Here is a 13185-nt window from a genome sequence, read left to right on the forward strand (position 1 = left end):
TTAATTGTAGTCTCAAAGCCATGTACTGCACTGTTTTGATTTTTTTGTGAAAATGTCAGTCACGTTTTCTTGTAATTTCTTGTTTTACTGAACCAAATTTAAGATGGAGGACCCTGGAGAATCCAGTTCTCTGAAAATGATCATCTGGTTAATTTGCATTTTTCTTTTAAATAAACGGGGAGAATGTCCTTGTAACTCAGAATTGTTCAACTCTTTGAACTTGTGATGCTGCTGCTTTGAGGAGCTGAAATCTACAGGCAAATCCACAAATAATCTGAGTCAGCCCTTCCCGCTTGAAGTCAACAGGACAGCTAAAGTTGCAAGTGGACTAGGATAAATGACTTGTGACTCCAAGCAGAAGGTTGCTATCAGTGTAATATGTAGGTAATCCTGTGTCCTCTGGGACCAGGTTGGAATAAGTGGTTTGAGGATTATCACCTTAAAAAATGGCTTATTAATCAACATCGGTACAACCACCAGGCATGGCTGTATAAAATCTGAGTTTAATCCTCCTTTTGAAGTCTTTAAATTAATTGCTGGAAACTTAGTTTTCATGGGTGTAATGCACTAATTTGTTTTGTGCCAGCTGCCGCCACTTTTTGCCAGAGAGCCTCCTTGTGCAGTGGTTTACAATCTTCTCGGTATTTGGATTTTCTTAGCTTGTATCAATCACTGTGCTCCTTGCTCGTGGCTAACATATACTCAAAGGTTTTGTAGGTATGTGAGATCGCATGTTGTACTGTAGTTACAAGCAATCAAAGTAAAATTAATATTACCACCCTTGTGATAAGCACATCTATTTGAGGAAGTCTCAGGGCCAAACTAGTTGTTCTTGTTTTTAAAGAGTTGGTTCCTGGTTCCCTGTAGCCACACAGTGCGGGAAAACAGTTTGGGGGAAGGCAGTAGCCCTTCCTCTACAAGTGTTGGCGCTCCGAGCCAAAACTGGTTCTTTTATTTTTTTAAAAGCCATTCTCTGCAGGTGCTGTGTGGCTGCAGGGAACCTGGATCCAACCCCTTAACATGAATGTATAGTTTGGCCCTCGCTGACTTCAAGACAGTTTGTTTTAAGTATGCTTATTTTAGGATACAGAAGGCAGCTTGTATCGAGGAAAAAAATAGATACTTGACTTGCATGAATACCACTAAAGCATACAATCACAGAAACATACTCTGCATTGAATTCTTCTACAGAGGTGCTTCACTCTGCTTTGCTATTGTAGGTAAGATATCAATCCCAGAAAAATTTGTTCTACACATCCCTGTGTGAACTTGGTCCATTGTGTCAAATTTAAATGCTGGTGGTTGTAAGGAGGGTAGAAGAAATTGACCCTAGTATTGAGCAGTTCAGCTTTGAAGCATTGATAATGAATCTGAAAATTCTTAGTTTAGTTACTGAGACTGTTAAAATGTCCCATTCATTACTTTCTCTATGTGTGTAAGAGGCTTTTAAAAGAAAACCCCTATAGAATTGTGTATTTCAGGGGCAAGGAAGACCACAGTGCTGTAAATGATTAAAGCCCTCTAGAAATAACTCGGTGTGTGTGTTTTTTTGCTGTCTCATTTGAGCTTGCATAAAATCAACTTGACTGTACTTGTCTACTTTTCATACCATGTTTTATTTTATACAGGTTAGTTATGACAGACCATAAAATAAACCGAGTTGCTGGAATCTTAACTGTTGCAGCTCCCTTCCTACTGTTGAGAAATATTTAGGAGCCTTACATAATCAAAGTGAAAACACATGTAGGGTAGGTATGGTGGCAAAAATGGTTAGGGGATTTGGCTGTAAAGAGGAGAGATCTCATAAAAGTATATCTGTTCAGATTAAAGTTGAAAACTACTTGTGAATAGGCCAGTTGAGGGACTTCAGGAATATCCCAAGTTGATGAGTTCATGACTAATTATTATACTCTGATACTAAGTAGATTCAGACAACCAAGGGCTATATGGTAGCCAGTTAAAACTATACCATATTTTGCCTGTGAAAACACTGGAGGTGGTTTTCTCTAGTCTAACCAAGTTGCAAAGTTCATCAATCCTTCAGTTCCATGGATTTACAAACAGTAAAGTACTGACCAGCCACATGGTTAGAGAGTCTACATGTGACTCCCTCATGTGGTTATAAAGTGGTTGCTGCATTAATCCTTAAGGTAAAGGTCCCCTGTGCAAGCACCGGGTCATTCCTGACCCATGGGTGACGTCACATCCCGACGTTTACTAGGCAGACATTGCGGGGTGGTTTGCCAGTGCCTTCCCCAGTCATCTTCCCTTTATCTCCAGCAAGCTGGGTACTCATTTTACTGACCTCGGAAGGATGGAAGGCTGAGTCAACCTTGAGCCGGCTACCTGAAACCAACTTCCGTTGGGATCGAACTCAGGTCGTGAGCAAACCTGGACTGCAGTACTGCAGTTTACCTCTCTTCACCACGGGGCTCCTTGCATTAATCCTTACTATATGTTGAATTGTGTGTGAGCTCTGCTTTGTAGTTTCCTCTTCGAGTAATGTATATATGGGGCTGCCAAACTTGGTGGTTCTGCTGCAGTGGGTTTGTGGCACTAGCTCTTAAACGGGTTGTGTTCTACCTATCTTTCTGGGCAGTGCATTTTTTTTAAAACATCTCTCATACTTTACACAAATTCTAAAGTCTATGTAATTGAGTTTAAGAGGTTAACAGGCACACAGAAAAATTGATATTAAAATGGGTTTTTAATGCTTTAAAGACTGAAGAATAGTTCAAACAAAACCTGTGGTGCACATCTGAGAATGAAGTAATAATGACGTCAAAAGATGCTTTATAAGTCTACACATGTTTCATGATGTGAAATGGCTAAGTCCTGATACAATTTGCAAACTTGTGTTTCTTACTGCCACTTCAGATAGCTCTGTGAACATTATATGGGATAATAAAATTAATATAAGGTTCTGCTGGAGTGGATCTTGCTTTGTGAGTTTAATACATTGTATATATATTTCTCAAACCAGAGTTTGGTTTAAGATGTATATCTGGACCATTCTAAAGGTTGAGCTAGAAAAACCTAACCGCCTGGTCCTATGTTTACTCAGCAGCAACCCCTAATTAGTGGAATTACTTCAAAGGAAATAGGCTAGATTGCAGTCTCACACTTAACTGTAGAGTTTCTAGGATTATACTTGTATTAAACTAACAGTGCATTCCTAAGGAGAGTTAGACTGGAGTAACTCTCTTTAGGAATGCACTGTGTCACTTAAGGGATATTCAATGCTTATGGCATCTACATATATAAAAGTGTCATTTCAAACAATGTGCTTTAAAAATGTTCCCTATCATTTCTAAAGTTCTCTTGACTAGCCGTCATTAGTTTTAGAACAAAAAGAGCAACGGGCAAAAATGGCTGCAATGAAAAGTAATATAAAGTTTACTTAAACCCGCTAATATTTATTATATCACCCCCTATGTTAAATAATAAGGCTACAGTCAATGCCATGACAAAGTGTTGTCTGATAAGTATAAACAGCTTGTGGCCATGTTGCCTTATTCCACCCCGCTCCTCCTCCCATTGGAGGTAGAAAGAAATTTAAGTTTGCTGATTGGGTAGCCTTGAATCCCGTTTTAATTTGTCAGGATAGTCAAATGCAGTTGTTCCTGGATTCTAAACCTCAATTTAAGCCTGGCCTGTAAAGGGAGAACAAACTCCAAGACTAGTTTGCCTTTAACTGCAGTTTCTCTGTGCTGCAAGACAATTTTGAAACGGGAATGCAATACAGCATAGAAAGAGAAGGCAGGTATTCTAAGAAGAAAAGGCAAATATCTGCTGAGTTAGTATAAGCCCCATGGCATAAGCCTCAGCAGCACTTTTAGTACGGGTCTGCATAAAATATTCAAAACTATACCTGTTCTGAGATACTGTAATTAAGCAATTAAAGCCAAAAAAAAGTCTTCACAAATGGCTAGCAGACCTTGCTTTTAGTATTAGTATTATTGCATTAGAGAGCCAGCATAGTATAGAAGTTAAGGTGTTGGCCTAGTACCTGGGAAACACAGGTTGAAATCCCCACTCGCACCATGGAAGCCTGCTGGGTGACTTTGGGCCAGTCACACACTCGCAGCCCTGACCCTGGCTAATTGGATAGGAGACCACCAAGAAACGCAAGGGTTGTGGTGCGGAGGCAGGCAATGGCAAACCCCTGCTGAACGCTCTTGCCTTGAAATCCTCACCAGGGGTCGCCGAAAGTCAGCTGTGACTTTATGGCAAATACACACACACAGTGTTGTCTCATATTATTTTACCTCACCCCTTAGGTGTGGATGTTATCAAGGAGCACTCATTTTTAGTTATAAACAAAGCACCTCAAAATATGTACTGTTCATCAGTTGCCAAATTAAAACAACTCCCAACCGCGCTCCTCAGGCATACAGTCTAAGAAGATGAGGCCATCAAGAAAGAGGAAGAGAGAGAAAAGGGGGAAATAATACTACTTGCTTTGCTGGAAAACCCATCTGTTACTTTCTGACTAATCATAGTCAGATTAGTGAGCTACTGGATGGGTGGGGGGACAGAATGGGGTTTGGGACAGCTAGGCAAACTTCCATATTCAAATCAGATTGATGTGTATGTAAATTTTTAATTGTAAAGTGTTGTTTTGTTCCTTAAACAAATGATTCAGAGAATAGTGAAGCAGAATCAATAGAAAGAACACTCCAGAAATATTCCATCAACAGTTATTTCCGGTAATTATAAATTAATAGAAATGTATTTTAATCTAGCTAGAAATTATGTGTTCTAAAATTGCAATAAGTTAGCTGGTTAAACTGGCATCAACTTTGATTGAACACAATTGCTCTCAATTTCTGATCGCTGTTTATTCATGAAAATAACAATGTCAGCAGGCATGTGCTCATTCCAGTCGTGGAATACTTTCAAATTTAAAACCCGCTCTGGTTTAGGTCGGAAAGCTTGGGGCAATGGCTGCTGGCATTCTGCTAAGTGACTCCTATGCAGCGGCGAGGCAAACCCAGACACAAGGGGCAAAGATCCTGTGATCGGCTGTGGCGCGGTGTGTCCCAGACGCAGCGAAATTAAAATCTACTTACAGATGGCCTCTTTTCTTACTTCAACGAGTTATGGCACTCTTCTTCTCACCTGCTATTGAAGACAACGTAAAAATCATAATGCGTGGTATTGCGTCGTTCGCACTCCTCCCAACTCAGCATTCCTTGGGAACTGTGACTAGGGCCACTTATGCACGGGACGTTTTGCCTTGGATTTGCCGCTCTCTAGATGCGCATTTTCCCCATCTGAAATTTCAAAACTCTGCACTGGGGCTTGTTTTTGAGATTTGAGAAGTTGGATAGGAAAGAAATGTGCACCTAGAGCAGGGGTTCTCAACAAGGGGGGAATTCCCCCCCGGGGGGATTTTAGGGGGGGAATTGGGACCACTATTCAGCAAAGTGTGTTGTCCTGTAGATTACAGACAATCTGTAAAACTAGGTTATCCGGGCTGTGTAACCGTGGACTTGGATTTTTCTTTCCTGACGTTTCGCCAGCAACTGTGGCAGGCATCTTCAGAGGAGTAACACTGAAGGACAGACCACGGTTACACAGCCCGGATAACCTACAAGAACCAATGAACTCTGACCGTGAATGCCTTTGACAATATTTTGTAAAACTGTAGGCCTTTTTTTTTTTTTTTTTTTTTGAGTTAGACTATCTTGGGAAGGGGGGAATTATATTCTGAACAATGGTGAAAGGGGGGAATGAAGTAAAAAAGGTTGAGAACCACTGACCTTAAGCACAGGATGAGTGGGAGCGCATCTTGGCCATCTTCTGGGCACGCAGTGGAGGTCACTGGGGGTGTGGGGGGGAGGGTAGTTGTAAATATCCCGCATTGTGCAGGGGGTTGGACTAGACGACCCTGGTGGTCCCTTCCAACTCAGTGATTCCATGACCTAGAGAGTGGCAAGCCCAAACGAAACCTCCCGTCCGTAAGTGCTGTAGGGGTTTCTACCGGGACTGAAGCCAAGCTGCAAAAACTGGCCGCCGAGCTTTGCTCCAGCCTCCCACGGGTGGCTTGCCCGAAGAAAGCGACGCCAGAACAGGCGGCCCTTGGCGCGGGGCAACTTCCCGGCCAGAAGCCGCCCCCAGCCGAAGCAAGAAGCGGCCGGAGGTCTTGATCCCGCCCCTGCCCTGGTTCCCTTTCCTGGGCCGGACGCCCTCTTGGCTGTCGCGCCGCTGGCGCAGAGGGAACCCAAAGGAGCTGGACGCCGTCGAAGGGCCTCGATCGGGGATGTCCTCCCGGGGCCTCCCGGTAAGCGCCCCTTCTTAGCCCGGAGCGGGCGGGTGGGCTCGCTGCGCGCTAGCCGCAGAGCTGATCCAGCCCAGAAGCGGCTGCTCAAGCTCTCCGCCGCACCCCTTGCCTGGTGCAGGGAGCCCGTTAGGGGGGGTCCCCCGGGGGTCCCCCTCCCCAGCCGCCCCTTCTGCCCAATGCGGTGGTTCGGGCAGTCCGCAGACACGTGAACACGTGTAGCTGCCTTCTACCGAATCAGACCCTCGGTCCATTCAAGTCAGTATTGTCTACTCAGACCGAGGTCTCAGGCAGAGGTCTTTCCCATCACCTACGTGCCTAGCCCCTTTAACTGGAGATGCCGGGGATTGAACCAGGGACCTTCTGCGTGCCAAGCAGATGCTCTGCCACTGAGCCACAGCCCTTCCTTTCAGGAGCTGCGTTCCCCATCTACTCCTAACTCTCTTAAGTCAACCAGAGCGGCCTCAAGTGAAGCAGCAAGTGAAACCTTCTTCGGCTGAAGACCTTGGAGCAGGGTTGTCAAACATAATCCCCTCGGGCCGGATCTAGCCCCTTGAGAGCTCTTATCCGCACGTGAGCCAGCCAAGGTGGCCACCCCCCCCCACTCTTGATCTGGGCTGGCAAGGCATTGCCTGGCCCAACCAAGTGAAATTTATGTCATATCTTGAAACAATTGAGTTAGACACCCCTGCATTGGAGCGTTACCAGGTCCAGCCCGGCCCAATTGACATCAGCCTTGCTGCCTTTTCTCGCCCTAACCCTGCCGAGGATGCTCTTCTGGAGGCATCACTTTTGTACCAAAGGTGCAGGTGGGAGTATTTTGAGTGTGGCGATTCCCCCGGAGGAGGGTTTTCTTGAGTAAGCCTGAACTTGCCTGGGTGGAATTATGAGACATCTCAAGAATTGCTTTTAATGTCCAGGAACCAGGCTGTAAGGGAGAAACTTTCAGATGCCACAGTAGTCCATCTGGAGCAGTAAAAGTTGCAAGGCACAGACATAACAGGCCAGGCCATGCAGGGCATTGCGAGTAAGGACAGTGAGTCTTGGCTAAATCTGTGAGCAGACAGGAAACCAGTACAGGGATCTGAGGACGGAAGTCACTTGGTCAGAGAGATGATTTCAGTGGCATAGTTCTAGATAGGGGTAAGAAGATTGTCAGGACCCAAGAGAATGCCTGGGCTATTCTCCTGAATACTGATTGATTGCTGGGACGGGTGCAGATAGGGTATGCAATGGTCTGCTCGGAGCGCTGATTGAATCACCTTAGGGTGACACAATATGGATTAGCTGGCCTCATTGTCCAGCCAGGCACATCTTAGGGCTAGGGGGAAAGTTCAGCTTTCAACCTCCTTCCTGCCCAGGCTTGACACACGAGATGGGTCCCAAAACTCTTTGAGGGGCATCTATTTTGTAGGGAGCGAGGTCTTGCTTTTATGCCAGTCTTGCTTTTATGCCCCATGGTCTTGCTTTTATGCCCCATGGCAACCCTTAGTGGGAGTTGGGGTCCGACTGCTTACAGGGGGCCTTTTTAGAGAATGGGGGAAACAGTGGCAAGTTTGAATGAGGTTGGAAAGGACAATGAAGATGATGATCAGGACTTGAGGGGGTGGGCAGATTAAATGAGGATGATAGAGTCAACACATCAATTGAGATGGGAGTTGGGAGAATGGGAAGACCATGGAAAAGGTGGGGTAGTAGAGAGAGCAGAGGTTCAAACTATCAGTGACGTTTTGAGTGGAGAGTAAGGTAGAGAGAGAAGAGGCACTAAGGATTTCTAGATTTGCTCTGGAGCAAAGTTTTGAACCTTCATTGTCACTTACATTATTTCCCCTTTGTAGCCCTCTTTTATACTCCTTTGACCTAACTGAAGTTTGTATTCAAAATCCCTCCAAAATATAAAGCTATTAAGATGTGCCCAAGGAGAATTTAGATTTGTGTTTTTACATTTTAGCCAGGATACCTAAAAACTTTGGTTTAGCTAACTAGTCAGGCATGATCTGTGATTACCATGAATCCTATGCAGAGTTGTTTGTTTCTCAGATGACAAGGGAGAAGGAAGAGACAAGACAGGTCCTGTTTATAGTGACCCACATAAAGTAGGTGACTTCTTCTATTCAGGATTGTCTGTGATTGCATGAAAAACTCAAGAAATGGAAAGGGATCTATCACTTTCTACTGGCTGAACAGAGGCAGTTGCCAGAGCTAGAGATAGCTGTATTAGAGGACCCCTGAACTTTAACCCATTCTGCATGGCAACCTGGTTTTGAAACTGAGTGGTGTTCCAAAAGGTGTGTGAAGTAGCATATTAGGTGTTCGAAGAAAAACATCTTAAAAGTCCACAGCCACAATGAACCTGTCTTATACTGAATCAGATCATTGGTCCATTACTATCAGTATTGTCTACTCAGATGGGCAGTGGCTCTCCAAGGTCTCAGGTATAGGTTTTACACATCACCTACTATCTGATCTTTTTAACTGGAGACGCTGGGGACTGAAGCTGGAACCTTATGCCTGCAAAGCATATGCTCTACACCAGGTGTGTCGAACACATTTGTTATGAGGGCCGGATATGACATAAATGTCACTTGGTGGGCCGGGCCATTTGTACCATAAAGTTTAACGCCACGTACCGGAGATGGCTGGGTGAGCGAGGCCACAGTAGCCCTGGGAAGCCCAGAAAGGAAGGGGAGGGGGGCTGGCTGCCTCGGCTCCATGGGCCAGAGAAATGCCCTCCGTGGGCTGCCTCCGGCCTGTGGGCCACATGTTTGACACCCTTGCTGTACAGTGAGCCATGTTCCCTACCCAGTTTTAAACCTGAGCCTCTTGAAGCACAAAATCCTGTAGTAGGCACTGGAATCTGCTTTTGTGTGGCAATCCCATGTGCATGCGGAATGTACACTGTAACACTTTTTAAAATGATTAGATTCATGTCAGTATTATTCCATTGCATAAAATACAGCTAAATTAAATTTCTTTAATCTTGAAGATGCATATGAAATTCATGTACCGGTAGTTCACAAACTGGTGTGGCTAGTAACTCTTGCTGGATTTTTGCAATGCTGGGTTCTGCCCGCATTTTATGAGTCTTATACAGGGATTGTTTATTGAGATCATTTGCCATCTGGAGAGTGTAAGAATAGTAGCTTCTAGAATATCTATTAGTTGGTTTGTTTAGCAACTCTGTGCCAAGAGGCTAATTAGATAGAAGGCCCTTGGGGATCTTCAGCTGAAGTTAGAGTCCCAGGTGTCGCTGATCTTTCCCTATTTTTATCTGCTATAAATATATGTGACTGTGTCTTTGTTCTTGCCTGGATGACAGAGATTGGGTTCCTGCATAAATCTTTACCTAAAAGTACCAGTGGAGATCACCTTTGTGTATTAGCTGCTATAAAATGTTAGCCACTGCGTTCAAAGCAGATTGAAGGACTATAACACTAGTTCCGCGATGGGGGTGTTTTTCAGGCTTCCCATGTTCAGATATATATGCCTTGATTCTGCTCCCGTAGTAACTTCAGTGTAGGACTCACGAGAACAGGGCACATCCAGTGGCAGCTTTCTGCCCTCTCTAGCTGGATGCTGCAGTACAACAACCATGGGTTTGAGCCTTGTACTGCCCAGTTTCAGCTATGCAAAGTGGGTGGTCCATACTTAATTCCTTGCCTGGCCCTGCTGTTAGAACATAAGAAAGGCCCTACTGGATCAGACCAAGGCCCATCAAGTCCAGCAGTCTGTTCACATAGTGGCCAACCAGGTGCCTCTGAGAAGCCCATAAACAAGATGACTGCAGCAGCATCATCCTGACTGTGTTCCACAGCACCCAATATAATAGGCATGCTCCTCTGATACTAGAGAGAATAGGTATGCAGCATTACTAGTATCCACTTTAACTAATAGCCATGAATACCCCTTTCTTCCATGAATATGTCCACTCCCCTCTTAAAGCCTTCCAAGTTGGCAGCCATCATCACATCCTGGGGCAGGGAGTTCCACAATATAAGAACATAAGGAAGGCCCTACTGGATCAGACCAAGGCCCATCAAGTGTTGTACCCTCTGAAGTGGAGCCCACGGCTTGAAATTCATAAAGGTGGCTGCCTACTGGAAATCTGGGTGTGGGTGTGTCTCACATCTCAAGCATCCAGAAAGCCAAACTACTCCAAAGTTCCCCCACCCCCACCCCAGAGAGCCCTCTTTTTCATTAGTCCAGTATAATTCCTGGGTGGACTCAGCTCACAATTATTCAGGGCAGTCTGGAATGCTGGCTAAAATCAAGTAATGGATCTGTCTTAAAACTGCACTTGTCCACTAAAGACATCAGGGTAGAGATATACAATTTCCAGAAATGTTGAAGCCATGGAAAAATAAGTGTTTGTTTTCTGGGAAAAGTGGAAATGTTGGGGAAATTGAAATACGCAACATTTTATTATCAAACATAAAGCTGTTTTTGCTGCTTAAACAATATAAAATGCAGGGAGTATGTGTATGTAAAATCTCCCCCCCCCACCCCCGAGTCTTCGCATCTGTAGTCAGAGTGGGCTGAAACTGACTGTATATTCTGATTGCAGGCGGTTCACTGGACTCCAGCAGGAAGGAGGAGGTGGGAAAGGCTTGTTCTGTGAGCGCTTCTCAAGCCACCTTGAATCGAACTCACTGTGTGTACATGACTCACATACAAGCTTGAGACCCAAATCCTGATGATAATCTCCGGCTAAAGGTATGCATGGTCAAATTATCCCCCAGACTTGAACTGTCACATTTTAAGCCTTCATTGTCAATTAACAATTTCTAAATATTCTAATTTGCTTAGGAGTACTCTAGGTATGCCACAAGATGTGGGAGGCCTACTGCATAAATAACGTCTGCATAATAGGAAGCCAGCCCTGACCTGGATGGCCCAGGCTAGCCTGATCTCATCAGATCTCAGAAGCTAAGTAGGGTGAGCCCTGGTTAGTATTTGGATGGGAGACCACCAAAGAATACCAGGGTTGCTGTGCAGAAGGCACTGGCAAACCACCTCTGATAGTCTCTTGCCATGAAAACCCCAAAAGGGGTCACCATAAGTCGGCTGCGACTTGAAGGCACTTTACACATACACACAATAGGAAGCAAAGCCCATAACAATGTGAAGCTTTATTTTTGTCTGAATTCATATGCTTTTATGGTTCACAGTATTATGAGCATAGAATACTGTTCTACAGAAGATGTCTCTTCTGTTTTATGTGAATTAAGAAAAATCAAGAAAAATCATCTTCCCCCCTCCTTTCTGTAGCATCACATGGTTAGCTGTGATTGACTTTCCAGTCCTACTTTTTACGTCTTTAATAATTTCTGTTTTTTTCCTACTGCCCTAGATCGTCTGACTCACATGACGAGAGTATAGCTACCAGTGTATTCTGCAACTTTAACATATGTGATATTTCTTCCAATTTGTTTACAGACTGGAAGAAACAGGGATACTTCATTGCCTTTAGACAATGGGAAGCAGCAACTCCAAAATAAGGTTTCTGTTTTCTCCAAGGAACAGTGTGAAGGACCACTATAAAAGTACAAAACAGAAAGCCTTCAATCAAAATTCTGCACTGGGTGATTTATCATTGGACGCAGACAGCAGAAGCCATACAGACACACAGGAAACTCACAGCAGTGATGAGGACACTGGGGAGATATTTTACAGGTTTGTGATTCTTCATGCTGAGGATGATATAGATGAAGCTTTAAGAGTCCTGGAGCGGCTGCAAAATGAATTCTGTATTAAACCAGGAATAATCTTTGCTGCAATGCCTAGTGGCAGGCACCTGTTGGAAAATTTACAAGATGCCATGAATGGCTCAGCATGGACAATCATCTTGTTGACAGAAAACTTCTTCAGTGAGCTTTGGTGCCCATTCCAGGCTTATACTTGTCTGTTCAGTTCACTTACCAAGCCACACAAGGGCAACACAGTCATACCACTGAGGCCACGGAATAACCCACTCCCATGGGAGAGGACTCCTCTTGTTCTCAGGGCCCTTCATGCACTACAGGAAGATAGTCCTGGGTTTGCTGCACAAGTAAATAAAATTTTCCAGGAGTCTAGCTACAGGCAACAGCAAGCTCTATGGAAAAATATCAAGGAGAAGAAAGATATACAAGAGTTGCTGGAATGGTGAAAGTGCAGACAATTTAAAGTTAAGTTGAAGCAAAGTCTTCGTAATAACTTGTTCCATACCCACCTTGTGGATTATGCTGTGGACATCCCCAAAGAACCACTTTGGATGGGAATTTACTCTTCTAATTAGATTCTCTGCAAGGTGTTAATTTGTCATCATGTCCCACTTCTACAGCCCTGGTAGGAACCACTGCCTAGACTTAAGAGCTGATCTCAAGAAGACCCTGAGAAGAGTGGGCATAGTTCAGTGATACTCCTGCCTCTTGTCAGGCTTTTGTACCGCTTCAGAAAGCTGGAAAATCTATTTTATTGGACCCAATGGAGATGGGGGTGGGGAGTGTGTATATATGTATGTACACATAGACATCATGAGAAGCAGTGCCTCTCTGAAATCACTTTTAAAATTGTCTGTCTCCAGATTTCAAGTGTTCTATCAGGTTTACCTTAGCTCTGTTTATGTGTGCCAGGTTATCTGAACCTCCTGAGATTTGGAGAAGCTGTGGACAGGCTCATAACTTTTCTGTGAGATCTCTCAATATCTGCAAACTTTTGCTCTGGTAGCAGATGAGAAAAAAAGGCTTCTGTATGTCCAACCTTAGAGGGAATTACCAGTTCCATTTAATATTGCCATTTCTATCTGGCTCATGCTGACTACATCTATTCCAGATCTTTCTGTTTGAACAGCTGGGTTACATAGAATCATAGAGTTGGAAGGGGCCATACAGGCCATCTAGTCCAACCCCCTGCTTAATGCA

The 13185-nt window shown here is 44.3% G+C and overlaps 1 protein-coding gene across 1 annotated transcript; it reads left to right on the plus strand.

The window, feature by feature from the left end:
• Positions 1-11738: 11738 nt before the first annotated feature.
• TICAM2 (TIR domain containing adaptor molecule 2) lies at positions 11739-12431 on the plus strand. Its single transcript, XM_056848574.1, has one exon. The coding sequence runs from the start codon at positions 11757-11759 to the stop codon at positions 12429-12431; it is 675 nt and encodes a 224-aa protein (XP_056704552.1). The 5' UTR covers positions 11739-11756.
• Positions 12432-13185: the final 754 nt, after the last annotated feature.

This window comes from Euleptes europaea, chromosome 4 (genome assembly GCF_029931775.1).
Source record: "Euleptes europaea isolate rEulEur1 chromosome 4, rEulEur1.hap1, whole genome shotgun sequence".
NCBI classification, from domain to species: domain Eukaryota; kingdom Metazoa; phylum Chordata; class Lepidosauria; order Squamata; family Sphaerodactylidae; genus Euleptes; species Euleptes europaea.

What these genes read in the sequence shown, in the direction of transcription:
- TICAM2 (XM_056848574.1), top strand. Translation starts at nt 11,757, where the DNA reads ATGGGAAGCAGCAACTCCAAAATAAGGTTTCTGTTTTCTCCAAGGAAC.